Source organism: Mobula birostris, chromosome 9, assembly GCF_030028105.1.
Source record: "Mobula birostris isolate sMobBir1 chromosome 9, sMobBir1.hap1, whole genome shotgun sequence".
In the NCBI taxonomy this organism is placed as follows: Eukaryota; Metazoa; Chordata; class Chondrichthyes; order Myliobatiformes; family Myliobatidae; genus Mobula; species Mobula birostris.
The window spans coordinates 19909342-19928877 of record NC_092378.1 but is presented as its reverse complement, the minus strand read 5'-3'; the positions used below and the strand labels follow the sequence as shown (position 1 = coordinate 19928877).

Genomic DNA, 19536 nt, shown 5'->3' with positions numbered 1-19536 from the left:
AGCAGATCTTAGGGACATCTTCACTGTGGGTTATCTGCCCGCCCCCTTCCCGTAGTAATAACCCAATACCCGTATAAAATATATCAAATATAAAACACTAAGAATAAATTAAGTACGCTTCCAGGAAATGTTTTCCACAGGAAGTGAAATCAATTGACCCAAACGTCGCAGATAATACTTCATAAATTAAAACTGAGGGGGAAGATCAGATTTAACAATGGCTTAGAAAAGGCGTAGAAGATTTCCGTTTTAAAACAAAATGGGTGGCTGAAATGGATTTAGGAAGGAGTTTCAAAATCAAATTGAAATGACGACTTCAAACAAAACACAGTCCAGCAAAGACCCATTTCAAATAATTCGGACCACCAGGCTGAAGCTTCAAGTAATATTGCCAGGGCATCACACATCAAAGTTGCTGGTGAACGCAGCAGGCCAGGCAGCATCTCTAGGAAGAGGTACAGTCGACGTTTCGGGCCGAGACCCTTCGTCAGTCCTGCTGCGTTCACCAGCAACTTTGATGTGTGTTGCCTGAATTTCCAGCATCTGCAGAATTCCTCGTGTTTGCCAGGGCATGTCTGCTAATTGCGGATATCATCCGACTACATCAGAAAATAGTAAAACTGAGAAAAATGAAAGACAGGTTAGTACTTTTTAAAGGATTATATGGGTCAACACAACATCGGGGGCCGAAGGGCCTGTACTGTGCTGTAGTGTTCTATGGTTCCATATTTTAAATAGCAGTTTTAATTTATTTCAACCAAGGTTCTAAAATTCTGTCGAATTCTCCCATAGGCCCTCATTACAGCTGCAGGGCCACCATAACATGTTGATAAATCGGGCCAATGGCAGCAACATTCAGCCTTTGCAACTTCCCACAGATGCAGGTTAAACACAGACAATGAAATAAGATGCAGCTAGAAATGCTGCACTGCACAATTAAAAATTGCCTGTGGATTTAATAATGTCATTGCCTACCACTAGAATTTTGGTTCAACTCAGACAAGAATTTCTGAACATCAAGGGGATATTTCTAAAGTTTTATTGTATTATTTTATTGTGTTGGCGCGTGGCCAAGTGGTTAAGGTGTCAGCCTAGTGATCTGAAAGTCATGAGTTCGAGCCTCAGCTGAGGCAGCCTGTTGTGTCCTTGAGCAAGGCACTTAGCCACACAGTGTTCTGCGATGACACTGGTGCCAAGCTGCATGGGTCCTAATGCCCTTCCCTTGGACAACATTGGTGGCGTGGAGAGGGGAGACTTGCAGCATGGGTAACTGCTGGTCTTCCATGCAACCTTGCCCAGGCCTGCGCCCTGGAAACTTTCCAAGGCTCAAATCCATGGTCTCACGAGACTAACGGATGCCTATCGTATGGAACAATGATCCACTGTTAGCAATTTGTTATGATTAACGGCATTCAGTCATCACTGCCTATTTCAGAGACCTGACCCACCATATTAAAATTGATATTTATGAAGAAGCACACTTGGGCCATGTACAAAGCAGTGGTTTTAATAAAATTAATGGTTAAAAACAAGATAACGAAGTGCCTCTCTGAAATCGAACTTGTCTCAGTGCTTCACAGAGACCAAAGTGTTAATCCTTTGTAAACATTCACAGGATGGAAAGGTCAGCATTTCCTGACCCTCCCAAGCTGCCCATGAGGTGATGGTAAACCACCGTTTTGAAGAGGTGTATTTTTAGTGATATTCCTCTGGTGCTGACAGTGTTCCAGATGTTAATCCAGTAATAGTGAAGAAATGGTGATATGTTTATAACACTGTTTACAGTGCATAATATACTTGTTTTCTTTATAAGGGTGTTTATAGTGGGCAGTATTCTCACTACCTATCATATTGCTACAACTGCATGCAACAGACAGTGTACACTACCATCAGTATGTCAGCGGAGAAGGGAACGTTTAGGATGTCTTATGCACAACATTCAGGTGGGTTGCTTCTGAATTTGTATTATTGATGTTGCACATATTTAGATGCATGAATATTACTCCTTATACTCCCAAGACTGACTAGTAGATGGAAGAATGTCTTTGTACACTTAAGTGAGGTGTCACCACTGAATATATACACAGTGTGTGAAATGCCCTTGTAGCCATACTATTCATGTGGTTGGTGAAGTTAATTTCATGATTAAAGAGGACTTACTTAATGTTGATGATCTGTGATTCGGCAATGGTAATATCAAGAGATGCAGGCTAGATATTTTCTCATCAATGCCTGGCACTTGAATTATAAAAATATCGCAACCTCTAACCTTATTGTTGAGCTTGGATCATAATGAAGCTGTGGAATTCATTGCTGCAGGTGACTGTGGAGTATTGAGTGTATTTAAGGCGGAGCTTGATAGGTTCTTGATTAGTCAGGATGTGAAAGATTACAGGGAGAAGGCAGGAGAATGGGGTTGAGAGGGAAATAGATCAGCCATGATGAAATGGTGGGGCAGATCTGATGGGCCAAAAGGCCTAATTCTGCTCCCATGTCTTATGCTCTTATACTGCCCTTGGAAAATCCTACAACATTCTAGAGCTGAGATTTCGTATATTGTGATCCTCACATGGAATTTCAGTTCTGATTTTGGCCAGTTTGTGATGATCAAGTTAAGCCACTCACAACAACGTGAAACAGTGCAATTAAGGCATGCACAATCGAATTACATGTTACATTGCTCATAGTGAGGTTTAATTTGTAAGTTCCCAATAGGATTTTTCAACAAGAAAAAGCACGACTTAGTATTACACTATAATACCATTTTGAGAAAATCATGCATCAAAACTCACAACTGCTTTTGATTTTTTAAGCAGCTTTCCAATTAGAATTCAAATGATGATCTTGCTTGATCTATAAAAGTAACTTACATTTATATAGCTAATACCATAGTAAAACATTTCATAAAACCTTTGAATGTTATTAAGTACTTTCCAACATAAAATTTTCTACGTATTTTAATGTATTTGTGGGCAGTTTGGTAGATTAGGTAACTTGATGACAATTATAGCTTATTAATTGAGCCTTTTTATGGAAAAGCACCATTCAGAGGTCACTTTTGAAAAGCAATCTGAATTCTTTTTTGGATGGCAGTGGCCTGTTTTGGAAGTTATAAATTGTCCTTTTTCAAAATTCACAGGTTGATCTTATGAGAGGTGAAGTTCAGTCCTTGAACCCACACGTTAACAAATGCTATACTCAACTACACTATTTGAATGTGGCCATTAGTGAACCAGAAATTCTGAACATCTGGGTAATTGTTTTTTTTTTGCCTATTGCCATCTATTTAATTCCTAACAACACTTAATAAAAAGTTGACACCCTCAGTGCCAGTGTCACTGAGGGGTTGTAGCAATATACTCCCCAGTCTCTCTTTTTCCATTCACATTCTGATTACCTCTCACCCCTAACTTCTCCTCACCTGTTCATCATCTTCCTGATTGCCCTTCTCTTTCTGCTTCTTCCATACTCCATTGTTCTCTGCTATTAGGTTCCTTCTTCTTCAGCCCTTTACCTCTTCCACCTATCACCTCCGAGCTTACTCCATTCCCCCTGCCTCTACCCACCCCCCTTCTCCCTCACCTGGACTTATCTATAACCTGGCAAGCTTGTACTCTTTCCCTTCCACCACCTTCTTATCCTGGCTTCTGCCCCCTTTATTTCCAGCTCTGATGCAGGGTTTTGGCCTAAAATATCAATGGTTTACTCCTCTCAAAGATGTTGCCTGCCTCCAGCATTTTGTGTGTATTGCAAAATACTGTTTGGATTTATGCTTATACGATATAAAATTTTGGTGTATCTACTATGTAAATCATGAGATAGATCGACCAGTTGTCCGCCAGATTTCTATGCAAATGTTCATGAGTTTCACTGAAGAGTATGTTGCCATTGCAATATTAAGTGTAGGCTGAGTTGCATGAACTCTCAAACACAATAAATCATAAAGTCAGTAATTTATGTATGTATCAATGTTCGTGATACTTTTTGATATCTATCCTAAAGCCAATATTTGAACTGAAAGATATGACTGTACAACAAAAGCATCTTTCTTAGCCAAAACTAAAATAATTTTAATTGTTGCAATAACTTATATTTACTTATACATTCTATGCAATCTTCTAAAAACTATTCTCTGCATTATTTAATCTCAAACAGCAGAAAAAACAAGAACAGTATTGACTACCCTATTAGATTTGGAGTAAAATTTTATATAAACTAAATGATCTTCAAGGAGTATCTTGTTCCCCCTCCCATTCCCCACACAGGGTCTTCAAATAGGAAAAAAAAATTGAAAACTTCCAAAGCAATGAAATCAATTATGCAAATTCAGCAAATGTTTTATTCAAAATTGATTTTGTAAGCATACTGTTGGTGACATTTTCAGTAGTAATTACTAAGATGCTTTCTTAAACCTGTATATTGTGCTTAACAATTGAAAATTACAAGTAGTGCTCTTCTTTATCAACAAGCCAACAGAGATCAAGTATTAAAAAAAACACCATCTAATTTCTAACTAATTTCTCATATTATGTACTTTCATGAGGAGAATAACAAATCCGGTTCCAATTAGGATGACCGCTGCCTTCTTTAAGAATCGATTGTGATGAAAGCTATTTTGCACTGGTGGCATCCGATTGGGAGCCCTCTCCTGTTTATTCTGCAACTAAAACAGAAAAGTGTGTTATGTGCTATTTCTGAAAAGAGCTTAGATGAAATTCTTAAAACCTCAGCTGTTTAGATTTTCATTAAAACAGCACAAGGTACTTTCAGTTCATGAATGTAACTGAAAATAAATGTTTCATGTGGTTACTTGTGGGGCTATATAATCACAATGAATAAAATGTTATTTTTAACATTTTATGTTGCAAAATGATGCAGCTGATTGCAAAGTATCATACCATATTAACAGATTACAGCATCATAACTATTTCTCACATGGGTGGCCATTTGTTCTATAGGGCTCATGATTTCTCGCACTATATCCTTGCTGGCAAATTAATTTTTCTACGAATAGGATGATGATTTATTACCATTGTTGTTCCTGCCGTATTTGAACTGGGGCATTTGCCTTGAAGTTTTGTACACCACCAACCAGCTATTATTACCATTACACAAAAGTAAAATGCTTAACCACAGTACAGTGATGAGTTTCACAAATAATGTTCAACCTCAGATCATTTCCAAAATATTGCAGTCATCTCTAATTAGATGGAGATCCAGAATGATTTTTTTTTTTACTTTTTACTATATGGTATTTACTGACTGAGCTAAATTTTATAGTTGAAAAATTAGCTTTCAAGTTTATACAAACATATAGTACACTTTGGAAGGACAAACTCCAAGGCAGAGTACAAAGTAAATGGCAGGATACTTGGTAGTGTGGAGGAGCAGAGGGATCTGGGGGTACACGTCCACAGATCACTGAAAGTTGCCTCACAGGTGGATAGGGTAGTTAAGAAAGCTTATGGGGTGTTAGCTTTCATAAGTTGAGGGATAGAGTTTAAGAGTCGCGATGTAATGATGCAGCTCTATAAAACTCTGGTTAGGCCACACTTGGAGTACTGTGTCCAGTTCTGGTCACCTCACTATAGGAAGGATGTGGAAGCATTGGAAAGGGTACAGAGGAGATTTACCTGGTTTAGAGAGTATGGATTATGATCAGAGATTAAGGGAGCTAGGGCTTTACTCTTTGGAGAGAAGCAGGATGAGAGGAGACATGATAGAGATGTACAAGATATTAAGAGGAATAGATAGAGTGGATAGCCAGCGCCTCTTCCCCAGGGCACCACTGCTCAATACAAGAGGACATGGCTTTAAGGTAAGGGGTGGGAAGTTCAAGTGGGATATTAGAGGAAGGTTTTTTAACTCAGAGAGTGGTTGGTGCGTGGAATGCACTGCCTGAGTCAGTGGTGGAGGCAGATACACTAGTGAAATTTAAGAGACTACTAGACAGGTATATGGAGGAATTTAAAGTGGGGGGTTATATGGGAGGCAGGGTTTGAGGGTTGGCACAACATTGTGGGCCGAAGGGCCTGTAATGTGCTGTACTATTCCACGATAAGGGTAGTTCATGCACTTCATTTTGACTACACAGATTTTAGATTATGTTTATTTGGACTGTAGTCACCACAGGTTGAATATTTTTCCATTAGCTCTGCAGATTTAGTCTTTTTTATGGGAGGATCACTGAAGTGAGGAGAAATATTGTACTAAAGATTATGAGTCAGGGCAATGATGAAGCCATGTCTGAAGCTGGGCTTCATTGAGACTGGCTGCTTTGTAGGCCCACTGGTCAGAATCCTAGCTTCCTCGGAGTTAAATGAATTTGAGGAGGGTGTTTCACAGTTCCTCCTAGAGGCTAGAATCATTTAACTGAGGGTAAAGAAGCTCACCAATAGTCGGTGGAGTTCTCAGTTCGAGAAGATCACCAACCACCCAAGTATCTGCTGTTGCATTTCTTAAAAATGACTGCAGTTGCCCTCGTTGGCCTCATCCATTACATCAGAACCCACAGAACTGAAGTGGATGTAGATGATCCTTGATCCCAAAGGATTCCCCAACAGTTGAAAATTGTGTGTATATAATTATACAATCAGTGGCCACCTTATTACACACACCTGTTCATTAATGCAGATATCTAAGCAGCATGAAGCAGATGTGCAGGCATGGTCAAGAGGTTCAGTTGTTGCTCAGACCAAATTTCAGAGTGGGGAAGAAATGTGATCTAAGTGACTTTGACTGTGGAATGATTGTTGATGCCAGACGGGGTGTGGTTTGAGTATCTCAGAAACTTCTGATCCTCTTGGATTTTCACACACAACAGTCTAGTAGAGTTTACAGAGAATGGTGTGAAAAACAAAAATACATACAGTAATTCAATGAGCCACAATTCTGTGGGCAAAAACACATTGTTAATGAGAGTTAATGACTCTACCTCCTCTTATTTACCCCTCGATCGTGACCCCACTAAGGAGCACCAAGCATTTGTCTTCCACAACATCACCAACTTTATCCGCTCAGGGGATCTCCCACCCACTGCTACCAACTTTATAGTTCCCACACCTCGCACTTCCCGTTTCTACCTCCTACCCAAGCACACATTCTTTCTCTCACTCTCCTTTTTCTTCCTCTGTCCCTCTGAGTATACCTCTTGCCCATCCTCTGGGCCCCCCCCCTGTCTTTCTTCCCGGACCTCCGGTCCCATGATCCTCTTGTATCCCCTTTTGCCTATCACCTGTCCAGCTCTTGGCTCTATCCCTCCCCCTCCTGTCTTCTCCTATCATTTTGGATCTCCCCCTCCCCCTCCAACTTTCAAATCCCTTACTCACACTTCCTTCAGTTAGTCCTGACGAAGGGTCTCGGCCTGAAACGTCGACTGCACCTCTTCCTACAGATGCTGCCTGGCCTGCTGCGTTCACCAGCAACTTTGATGTGTGTCCTAGCAGACCTATTGTCTCAGCTTGCTCCTGCCCCAGCGAACTCGTTTCTGCATACCTTGACACAGTTTTATCCCCCTTGTTCAATCCCTTCCTACCTATGTTCGTGACACTTCTCACGCTCTTAAACTTTTCGATGATTTTAAGTTCCCTGGCCCCCACCGCTTTATTTTCACCATGGATGTCCAGTCCCTATATACTACCATCCCCCATCAGGAAGGTCTCAAAGCTCTACGCTTCTTTTTGGATTCCAGACCTAATCAGTTTCCCTCTACCACCACTCTGCTCCGTCTAGCGGAATTAGTCCTTACTCTTAATAATTTCTCCTTTGGCTCCTCCCACTTCCTCCAAACTAAAGGTGTAGCTATGGGCACCCGTATGGGTCCTAGCTATGCCTGCCTTTTTGTTGGCTTTGTGGAACAATCTATGTTCCAAACCTATTCTGGTATCTGTCCCCCACTTTTCCTTCGCTACATCGACGACTGCATTGGCACTGCTTCCTGCACGTATGCTGAGCTCGTTGACTTCATTAACTTTGCCTCCAACTTTCACCCTGCCCTCGAGTTTTGCTGGTCCATTTTCGACACCTCCCTCTCCTTCCTAGATCTTTCTGTCTCTGTCTCTGGAGACAGCTTATCCACTGATGTCTACTATAAGCCTACTGACTCTCACAGCTATCTGGACTATTCCTCTTCTCACCCTGTCTCTTGCAAAAATGCCATCCCCTTCTTGCAATTCCTCCGTCTCTGCCGCATCTGCTCTCAGGATGAGGCTTTTCATTCTAGGACGAGGGAGATGTCCTCTTTTTTTAAAGAAAGGGGCTTCCCTTCCTCCACTATCAACTCCGCTCTCAAACGCATCTCCCCCATTTCACGCACATCTGCTCTCACTCCATACTCCCACCACCCCACTAGGAATAGGGTTCCCCTGGTCCTCACCTACCACCCTACCAGCCTCCGGGTCCAACATATTATTTTCCGTAACTTCCGCCACCTCCAACGGGATCCCACCACTAAGCACATCTTTCCCTCCCCCCCTCTACTTTCCGCAGGGATCGCTCCCTACGCGACCCCCTTGTCCATTCATCCCCCCATTCCCCCCCCACTGATCTCCCTCCTGGCACATATCCTTGTAAGCGGAACAAGTGCTACACGTGCCCTTACACTTCCTCCCTTACCACCCTTCAGGGCCCCAGACAGTCCTTCCAGGTGAGGCGACACTTCACCTGTGAGTCGGCTGGGGTGATATACTGCGTCCGGTGCTCCCGATGTGGCCTTCTATATATTGGCGAGACCCGACGCAGACTGAGAGACCGCTTTGCTGAACACCTACGCTCTGTCCGCCAGAGAAAGCAGGATCTCCCAGTGGCCACACATTTTAATTCCACATCCCATTCCCATTCTGGTATGTCTATCCATGGCCTCCTCTACTGTAAAGATGAAGCCACACTCAGGTTGGAGGAACAACACCTTATATTCCGTCTGGGTAACCTCCAACCTGATGGCATGAACACTGATTTCTCTAACTTCCGCTAATGCCCCACCTCCCCCTCATACCCCATGCGTTATTTATTTATATACACTCATTCTTTCTCTCACTCTCCTTTTTCTCCCTCTGTCCCTCTGACTATACCCCTTGCCCATCCTCTGGGTTCCCCCCACCTTTTCCTTCTCCCTGGGCCTCCTGTTCCATGATCCTCTCATATCCCTTTTGCCGATCACCTGTCCAGCTCTTGGCTCCATCCCTCCCCCTCCTGTCTTCTCCTATCATTTTGGATCTCCCCCTCCCCCTCTCAAATCTCTTACTAGCTGTCCCTTCAGTTAGTCTTGATGAAGGGTCTCGGCCCGAAACGTCGACTGTACCTCTTCCTAGAGAAGCTGCCTAGCCTCCTGCGTTCACCAGCAACTTTGACGTGTGTTGCTTGTTAATGAGAGAGGTCAGAAGAGAAAGGCTGGTCTGATTCAAAATGACAGGAAGGCAACAATAACTTAAATAAGCACACATTACAAGAGTGGTGTGCAGAAGAGTATCTCTGAACACAAAACACATTGAACCCTGAAAGTGGCAGAAAACCACCCTAGGTCCCACTCCTGTGCCAAATAAAGTGGACACTGAGTGTATTTAAAATTGTTCACAATTCATTGCCCTGCACCATTCAGTACAATTGGTTTATTAATCTTAAGCTGCAGTGTTGACATGATGAACCAGTGGCATACCTTCTCTATCTTTTTTGTAGTTGCTGTTATATTTTCAATTAACACTTGTGGGTTGAAGCCCCACAAAGAGACATGATTACAAAAAAATATATAGTTGGTAGTAAAGTAGCAGGACCCTACAGATACATTGCCTTTCAAATTCATTAAAAGAGGGTTCTCTCAGTTAGACACAAAAAATTCCACAGTAGTCTTTTGAAGAGTAGTTACATCTTTGAAATCTTGGCCAATCTTTATTAACCAGTAGCATTCGTAATCATCAGTGTTACATTACAGTTTGAAGGGGCTAGTCTTACCCATCTTACAATGGTAACTGAACTTCAAAAGTACATCATCACTGCAAAGTGCTATATCAAAGTCCTTAAGTTGTGAAAGATAATACATACTATTAAGAAGCTTAACAAGGTAGAAGCAGAGTTGATGCTTCCCCTGGCTGGGGTGTTGAGAACCAAGGGTCACAGTCTCAAAATATGAGGTCGCAGATGAGAAGAACTGTCTTTATTCAAAGAGTAGTGAATCTTTGGAATTCTCTTTTCATGAGGGCTGTGGAGGCCCAGTTGCTGAGTACATTAAAGGCAGAGATCGTCAGATACTTAGATATGAAGGGAACCAGAAATAGTAGGGCAAGCACAGCAGAATGGTTCTGAAGTAAAAGATCTGCTGCGATCTCATTATTTTGTGGGGCAGGCATGAAGGGCCGAATGACCTAATCTAGATATATAGGCTTTTTATTTGACATGGCCAACATTTCTTCTAATTACCACAATAAAAGCTAACAGTGAGAGCATGCACTGCTAAATCAATTAAATTTTCACACAGATCAATTAACCTAGATTAGGGGAGACATGGTTAATAAACTATTTCACAGACACTCTCGAAAAGCAGGGAAACCTCACTGATTTCAGAGAACACTTTGTTTTTATCAGGTATTGCTCCATTAAGTGACTTGTTGTTTCTCACATCCAAGATTTAATGTTAAGTAGTAAGGCTTTACTGGGCTCCTTTCAAATATTAATTACTAGATTTCCACATGGCTTCATTCAGTAACAGATTCTTTGCTGTCACGAATACTCCATTTACAGAATCACTAAATTTATTTCCACTCTTGCAGTCAATTACTTTCAAGTGACACTTTCTGACAAGTGCCTGTCGTTATGTTGTTAGTTTCCAAATGACAGATGTGGTGTTAACACACAGCCTTGACCTCTCCCACCCTCACTATCTCTTTGTTACCACACCAGCGTTATCCAGACAACATCTGATTCATCTAGTTTTATACAGGGCCAAAGAGGAGTTGCTGCTTAAGGAAAATATGTTTGTAATTGAACTAAAATACAAGCACCTAACGCAGTAGAATAGTACCTGTTCACCCTCATTTACCTTTAGTAGAAGATTCCTCAAACTTTCCACTTCTTTATTCAGATCTTGAATACACTTAACCAAGTCATCACAGATCAAAGCTGACTTTCTGTCAGGGTCCAAATCCAATACTCTCTGAAAACAGGTGAATTGAAGACATCAGTAAAAAGATAACTATTAGAGGGGGAAAAAACTCAAATCTTTATCTTGATCCTTTAGGGTTGAATCTCAAGCAACTTGGTGTCCTCTAATGCAATGGAAGTTTTCCTCAGAACTTTGCTGTAACAACAGCTCAGTGAGTATTCTGTTTTTTTGAAGTGATCTTTTTAGATAAACTTATTGCAAGCTGCCTGGTGTTGGTTATTTGATGATGAGTAGGAACATTAAAGAGTGGTTCATCAGCATCAATATTATTAGTTTTTAATTAGGCTTAGAGAACTGCCACAGAAACACATAAAAATAACTAAGTTATATCACTGTTTATTTTATATCCACTTGCTGCACCTTCACATTGGCTATAGGTGTGTTGTTAAGGAACTTGTGCAAGAGACAGTAGGGTAGTGTTTAGCACGACACTTTACAGTACCAGTGACCTGGGCTCAATTCCAGTTGCTGTATGTAAGGAGTTTGTACATTCTCCCCATGACCGTGTGGTTTTCCTCCAGGTGTTCCTGTTTGTCCCCCACAGTGGTTGGTACCAGTTGATAGGTTAATTGGTTATTGTAAATTGTCCCATGATTAGGCTAGGGTTAAATTGGGGCTTGCTGGGCAGTGCGTCTCAAAGGCAGGAATGGCCTATTCCATGCTGCATCTCAATTAAAAAAGACTGAGGTGGGGGGTGCAGGGAGAATTAGAAAGCTCACCAAATAAAACAACAAGGCACACATTTTTTTGCTAAAATCTCTAACTTGTAACATGTTTGTTAACTTCATTAAGGTAAGATGAGGACTGGGATAAGGTAAAAGAGGAAAATCACCAGCAATTCTTTTCAGTAAACTTTGATGGACATTTTCTGTAAATGGTGGACTTAGATCTAATGGTCCCTGTGGAGGACTTTCCTGCTGATGTCGAATATTTAAATTCATTCATGAAACATAATTACTTTGGGTGAAGTATCAAGGGTGTTAGAGGCATATGGAGTTATAATGGAGTGATGTACTTAAAACTTTGAGGGATATTGGAAGGAAATTTAAATAAACCAAATCCAAGAACAGAACATTTGCCTTTTAAGTACTAATCTAATAGCCTGCAGATGTTTTCTAAAATAAATTAAACACTTAAGCATTTAAAAACACTGTCAAGTTAAAAAAAATGTGTCTATTTGAAGAAGGGGGGGCAGTTCATATTTCTGAATTATCAAAGGAGGGCTTTGCAGGGTGAACAGAGAAAGGTGACACGGAATATTCACTCTGAAGCATACCAGTTCTGAGTTGCTTCCTAGTTGGTTCGTCACATTCTGAATTGTTGCCATCAGGTGATTGCAGTGCTTCTTCAGTTTTATTAAAAAAATTGCAAGTTCTTCAGCGCTTGTAAATAAAATAATAAATTAATGACGATAAAGCACCTAAAATATAACCCAAGCAAACATCTATTTGAGGCAATAATGAATAATTGGCCTTTGCAGTCACAATGGTATTGCTCTGGCCTTAAAGTTCTCTTTTATAACAAAATAGCATTAACCAGCAAACAAAATACAGGTAATTCAGTTAAGTATCAACCTGTAGAGATTTTGAACTGTTAGTGAGTGATTCACCTACACTTACCTAAAGCTGCATCATTCTGCTTTCCATTTTGGCATTTCTCAGAATAAGCATGGGTTCATTACTAATTCTACACTTTACCTATCATTGATAACACTATCACTGGTAACAAGGACAGAGAAAGATGCAGTCACATGGCATTATCATCAATATCCATCCAACCTGCCACCCAGATTTGTCTAAAGCTGCTGTTACTTGGCAATCACAATTTTCAGAGTGTGATGCGAAACCTGGTCAGCATTGCTGGCTCAGTAGTCAATGCCACTGCCTCACATTCAATCCTGACCTTGGCATGTCTGCCTAGTTTGCACTTTTCCTCTATGGTCTTACGGGCTTCCCTCATGTGCTCTGATTTCTTCCCATACCCCAAAGGCTTTGGTAGGGCATGTGAGAAGTACAGGTTACATAAAAAACTATGTAGGGGAATGATTGGAAGGATATGCTCTGGAAACAAACACACACCCAATGGGCCAAATGGCCTATTTCTCTACCATAAGAAAACATGCACGTTTACACAGACATTGGACATTTTTTTGCTTTTCGTCTGATGAATATACATTCAGAAAATAAAGGCACAATAAAGTGCAAAAAGAAACCTCTCAAATTCATTTTTTTTTCCGCACTGGACCACTGCATCATTTGTGTCCTGAAATTTGCCAGTGGAGAGATCAGTTAAATTCCCAGTCACTGTTGTATTTCAATGTACTGTTCATATATTAGAAGAAATAGAATTATGTCAATATTGAAGTGTCTCAGAAGTAACATTTAATTCACAAGTCATGCTTTTAATCTGTGTGTGCAGCTACAAAGCACTACAATACTTCAGTATTAGTAGAATTTGGCTTTTGGACAGCAACATTAAAAATAATCTTCATTATCTACACAGGATCTGAAGGGCAAAGCTTCTTGATTTTCTGAATTACATCCATTGCATAAGAAAATTAAATAAATCAAATAACTTTCAGTTGTCAAATGGGCTATCACAGCACATATTAGGCAAAATCAATTTGTCTGCTGGAGCTCCAGTATTATCACTTAGGAGTTCGTTTGGCTCTCCTAACGAAAAAAATTTTTGACAAAGTTGAAGGTGGTAGACATAGGTGTATTAAAGCATGACTAAATTTGATTTATTTAGACAGTGGCTATTGTTAACCCTTCATGTGATGTTGCATTCTCATATACGGGCAAGATCAGGTTTCATGACCACCCATAAGAACGTGTTTATTAGCAGCCATCTTGGTTGAACCTATTGTTCACGTTAGATGTTTTTATGGGGTAGGGTCAATATAATGGCTTAAAAACTACTTCATCCAAGTATTATTTCAATGTGTATTGTTTCAGTATATCAATATAAAAGCAGATGGCACAATGTGAAGCCAAATGACTCTGTGACAATACAATTTCTTTTTGAATATTTTGGCATTTTAAAGCAGTACATTACTGTTCAAGGTTCAAAGATACTTCTCTAAACAAGGACAAAAAGCCAAACTGCAGTTCTGAGAGGTTTTGACATCATGTCTCACCCCATGATTTTCTCAGGTATTTTAAAGTATTTTGTAAAGCAAATAAAGCCAATTATGTACAAGATGTTTGAAAATAATTGTTTTGAAATCAAAATTATCAGATAATTACTTCTACCATTTTTTCAAGAACTTAAAATTGTTATCTCTCTGTCTCCCCTTTCCACCAGTAGTCTGCTCCCCTCTAAAATCCAAGTTTGCCATCATATGACCAAGTCTTCTTAATTCATTTAATCTTGTCTCCTCTCATTCTTGATGAGGAAACTCTTTATCAGAGGCTTATTTTTCTCTTAATTTTATAAATTTTGAAAAAAAGAAAAAATATATGTAAACTGTGGAGAAAGATTTGATATTGATATTGCAGCATAAAATGCTATTAGTTCACTTAAATGAGCTTTATTTACAATGAAACATTACAATGTGACACATAAGTACATTGAACATTGCTGAGTGGTAATATTTAACATAAGTAGTGAAAATATTCCTTATATGCTTGGACCGCACCAATTTATTTCTGCACGGGAATCACAGCCTTTTGAGCATACATGCAGTCAATATTACATCAGTTTCCTGACCTGAAACTGACTGCATACTCCATTAAAATGGTTGTGATCTGGAGACTGATTGTTTACCGTAATTTGAACTACCACGTTTTCAGCACATTGTCCAATTTATAATGCTCAATCAGCCTGTTCCAAGACAGGGAAACTTCTGATTTACCAACATTTGTAGAAGGTGGTAAGTTGATTAACATTTCATTTTATCCCCCAGTGTGGTACTTCTGAATCGCTAGGCCGTGCTCACAAATGGTAATTTCAGAGATGTGTTAGATCTTCTATTCTGGGTGCTATTCCAAAGTAAAATACTAACAACAAAATTTAATATGCAGTTTCTGAAATGTCCAAAGATTCAACAAGTTTTGATGGTTAGCTGTATTAGTTATCAGTATATCTATTATTTAATATACAAGTATTCAGATCCTAACCTTTTTCTTTCACATAAATGAGAATTACAACTAGGCAATTTGATCAATTTAACTGAGAATTTTTATTTGTGAATTACGTTCCTTTTTTCCCCCACATTAGAACCCAAAACAGGGAAAATTGTAAAGAATGAAAAACTGAAAATTCAAAAATGGAGATGCCAGCAGTTCAAAAGTACTCACCCCCGCTTGTTCAGTACTTAGTTGAACTACCTCTTGGAACTATTACAACTAATAGTATTTATGGATAAATCTCTATTAGCTTTGCACAATGTGATGGAGCAAGATTTGCCCATTCTTCCTTGAAAAATTGCTCAGGCTGTGCCAGGTTAGTTGGGGAGCAGCAATGAAAATTTTAACATCTTGCCAGAGATGTTCAATCAGGGTAAGGTTAGGATTCTGACTAGGCCACTTGAGGACATCAATTTTCTTCATTTGATGCCAGTCCACGGTTGTTATGGCACTGTGGTTTGAGTTGTTATCCTGCAGAAACCGAACTTGCTCCCCAGTTTAATCTTCCTGGTAAAGGCTAGCAGGTTTTTAATCCAGGAACTCTCCGTTTTAGCAACATTCATCTTCCCATCAATCCTGACCAGATTTCCAGCCCTGCTATTGAAAAGAAACCCCATAGCATGATTTTACCTCCACCATATTTTACAGTAGGGATGGTGTTACCTGGCTGATGTGCAGTATTAGATTTACACCACATGTACCGCTTAGTGTTGAGGCCAAAAAGTTCCACTTCAGTCTCATCCAACCACAAGACTTTCTTCCACGTCTTTACAAAACTTCTAAGTGACTCTTTGCCAGATCTCCACAGGGAAAAGATGTGCTTCTTTTTTTTAGCCTGGGCCTTTTCTTTGCCATTCATTCATAAAAACCCTTTTTGTACAAGGCCTTTGAGATTGTGGAGCCATGAATTTCATCTCCAGTTGCAGCCAGTAACATCTGCAGCTCACTCAGAGTGACTGTTGGCATCACAGTAGCCTCTCTTATAACTGCCATTCTTCTCCTGCGACTAATTTTAGAGGGGAAGCCTGACTTGGGCAGTGTGGCTGTGGTTTCATATTTTTTCCCACTTTTTCTCAAGGACTGCAGTGAGCTCCGAGGTATGTTCAGTGCCTTTGCTCATATCAAACTATGCATACATTATTCAACCTTGAGATTCGTCTAACAAGCATCCATGAAAAAAGAACCCCAAAAGAAGCCATAAAAAAAGATCATCGAACACCCAATGTGCAGAAGAAAAACATATCAGGTGAACAATAAACATAAGCAAATAGCATTCTGAACTGAAGTACACAGAGTACTTCTTCAAGGCACTGTAGATTATTTACATAAAATAGAACAACTATAGAGAGCAACAGTGTGCCATTTTCAACTTATTCTGCTAAAGTCTTTAGGTGTACTGAACTTCAGATATCTTTATCTATAACATATCTCTGGAGAGAATTCTTGAGGATTGTGCTAAAAATATCTTTTTTATGTTTTGGATTTGAAAAATTAGATGCAATTTGACAGAAGAAATTTTAAAGTATTTGTGTTAAAATCCAGGCTATATTGTCTTTTTGTTTTTATTTACATTGCTGAGAAATTGTAACAGAAATACCTGGCCAAACTTGGACATGAATAGAATATAATTTAACACTGACAAAGCAAAAATATTTTCTTCTAATTTATTTGTTCACCAGCATATATATATATTTCTTATCAGAATCACTACATAACTTTCACACTAAGGGATTAATGCCATTCACAATTTTAACACTTGTTGGGGGAGATGGTTTGTAGAGTAATCATCCTAATGGTTTTAGGAAAAAGTATCTGTGACAGCAATCGGCAATCCATCACTCCTAAATGATTTAAATGCAACGAGCTTCAGTGTTCTTTACTCTAACTGAGAACACAATGTTTGCCCAGGGGATAAGGTGATGCTAATATTCAAAAGGTGAATAACACAATAAGCAACAAATCGAACAATTTATCTTTAACAAACTCATCTCTGAAATGAAAATTATTTATCATTTATAAAAACCAGATAACTTCTGAAATGTCCAATTATTTAACTTCTAATTTATTAGTATATGGAAAATAGTTATGTAATTAATTAAATAAATAAATATATAAACAGTGTATTGCAGGGGTTCGTAACCTGGAGCCCATGGACCCCTTGGGGGCCCGTGAACTTGGATGGGAAAAACTTTACGTCTTTATTTTCACTGGCTTCTAACATTCAGCATTTCCTTCAGTTATGAATGTAGACAACAGACCACATTAGCATTAGCAGCACCTGTGACCTTGTCACCAATAGAAATCACAGATATTTTCATATCGCATTACTGTTGTTACAAATATCTCAAAGTATTGCTCATCACTACTCTGAAATTACGGTAATTATTAGACACATAATTACTATGTCACAATTTTAAAAAATATTTTGATCACTATTTCAATATAATTGGTTCCTTTTGTAATCCAATGTATTTATTTTATATATTTAAATACATTACTCTGAGAAGGGGTCCATAGGCTTCGCTGGACTGCCAAAGGAGGCCATGTATAAAAAAGGTTAACAACCCCTAGTCTATCGTAATTAGAATCAGATAAATAACTACCAGTAATATAAATGGCAAGAGTTAACATTAAGAACGTTGCCCAAATCAATATTTTAGCTTTGCTTTTTGCACAATTGTCCCTGTTAAACTCTCGATACTGGGCTGTGCAACAAAGAGAAGGCATACAATCATCAATCTGACTGTACTTTTCCATCTCTGGGGATTGGACGTTCCAGTTCCATTTTGAAAAAAAATAAATAAATCCCACCCATTTATTTGTAAGTTAAACTCATACATGGAATTATAATATATTAAATGGATTTCCAATTCACATTCACAGAACATGGTGCGAGAAGTAAAACTGCAAAAAAATCTTTTTTTTTTATAACTGTTATCATTTATTTTCTTCTGTATGATTCCTAGCTTTCACAGTTAAATTCTGATCAGTAAATTGATCTATGGTGTGGGTACATGTTCTCGCAATACCCAAGTAAATGTGCCCACCTAGTGGTGAAGATAAATTAGTACCACTGCCTTAAAAGCACAACACTGTCAGACATCCTAGTTTATAGAATCATAAGTTCACACACAGGCCATTCAGCATGTTATACTTGTGCTAATACTATTTCTATGTTCTTTGCTATTTGGTACTTACCTACTATAATTTTTATTCAAGTCATTATTTCTTTCTCTGTTCTTTAATTATGGCGAAATGTTCCATATTCAAGCAATAATTGTGGAGAGGTTCCCTTTAATGTTCATATCAGTTTGCATGCCATGTTATTGATGCACTATGTGTCAGCTTGGCTCTGCCTTGCTTCTAAGTCAGAAGGATAAGCCACCAGTTCCCTTCTTGGATTTGTACATCATCGAGACCACCATCAGTGATAGTTTTGAACTGTTGTTTAACTCGACCTCTCAACAAGCATATCAATACTTCTGAGTTTTGAGGAACACCTGGTTTAACCCTCACTTTTTATCACTTGTGTTTGTATAGATCTTCACAAAATGACTTCCAAACAGAGGCAATTTAAACTAACAAGAGATAAGCACCCAGCACTTCTTACTTATATTTTCCCAAAAATGTTTCATAGAAGTGAAATAAGCAGAATGTACTCGACTCACTCACATTAAAATTCCACAGCAACCGTGAGTGGGTACTGGCACCTTTTAAAAAGAAACAATTCTGCATATTCCGGCTATGGAGGGCAGAGACATTTATAACAATACAAAGTGTTAACATATATGACAGACATCAAAACCTGTCAATTCTGGCTCGGAAAAAAGTTAATAGTCACTGTAAAGCCTATGCGAACAATTTTCAGAGATCTTTTATAATTACTAACTGCTTCAAATACAAGTTAAAGTTAATATCAGGATAATGGATGACTATGGCAAACACCTGCACCTATTTCCTTTAATACTTTTACTTCCTTTGGAGTAGACACGAACAGGTCCCGTAGCTTCCTCTACAAATTTCCAAATCATTTTTCACTGCTTTTTAACATTTAAAAACTCAGCTGATTCCTAATTGTTTCACAATATCTTGTATTTATTTTTAAGGTGCCTTAATTTTCTACATCATATTTTTGTATTAAAAATACTGCTTTGCCAGAATGTTTATCGCCAATGATTAGTGTTAACGTGGGACATCACAACCTATCAGAGAAGCAGAGGCACAAGTAGTATGCAGATGGTGGAAATCTACAGC

The 19536-nt window shown here is 39.1% G+C and overlaps 1 protein-coding gene across 2 annotated transcripts in view; it reads right to left on the bottom strand.

The window, feature by feature from the left end:
• Window positions 1–4123: 4123 nt before the first annotated feature.
• The window catches only part of asz1 (ankyrin repeat, SAM and basic leucine zipper domain containing 1), a 94988-nt gene continuing 79575 nt past the window's right edge, over window positions 4124–19536 (bottom strand). For both annotated transcript variants that reach the window (XM_072269361.1, XM_072269362.1), the window contains exons 11-13: window positions 12429–12534; window positions 11030–11143; window positions 4124–4663 (exon numbers count right to left, since the gene is read on the bottom strand). In XM_072269361.1, coding sequence (XP_072125462.1) covers window positions 4514–4663; window positions 11030–11143; window positions 12429–12534 — 370 coding nt within the window. In that variant the 3' untranslated portion in view covers window positions 4124–4513. The remainder of the gene's footprint in view (window positions 4664–11029; window positions 11144–12428; window positions 12535–19536) is intronic.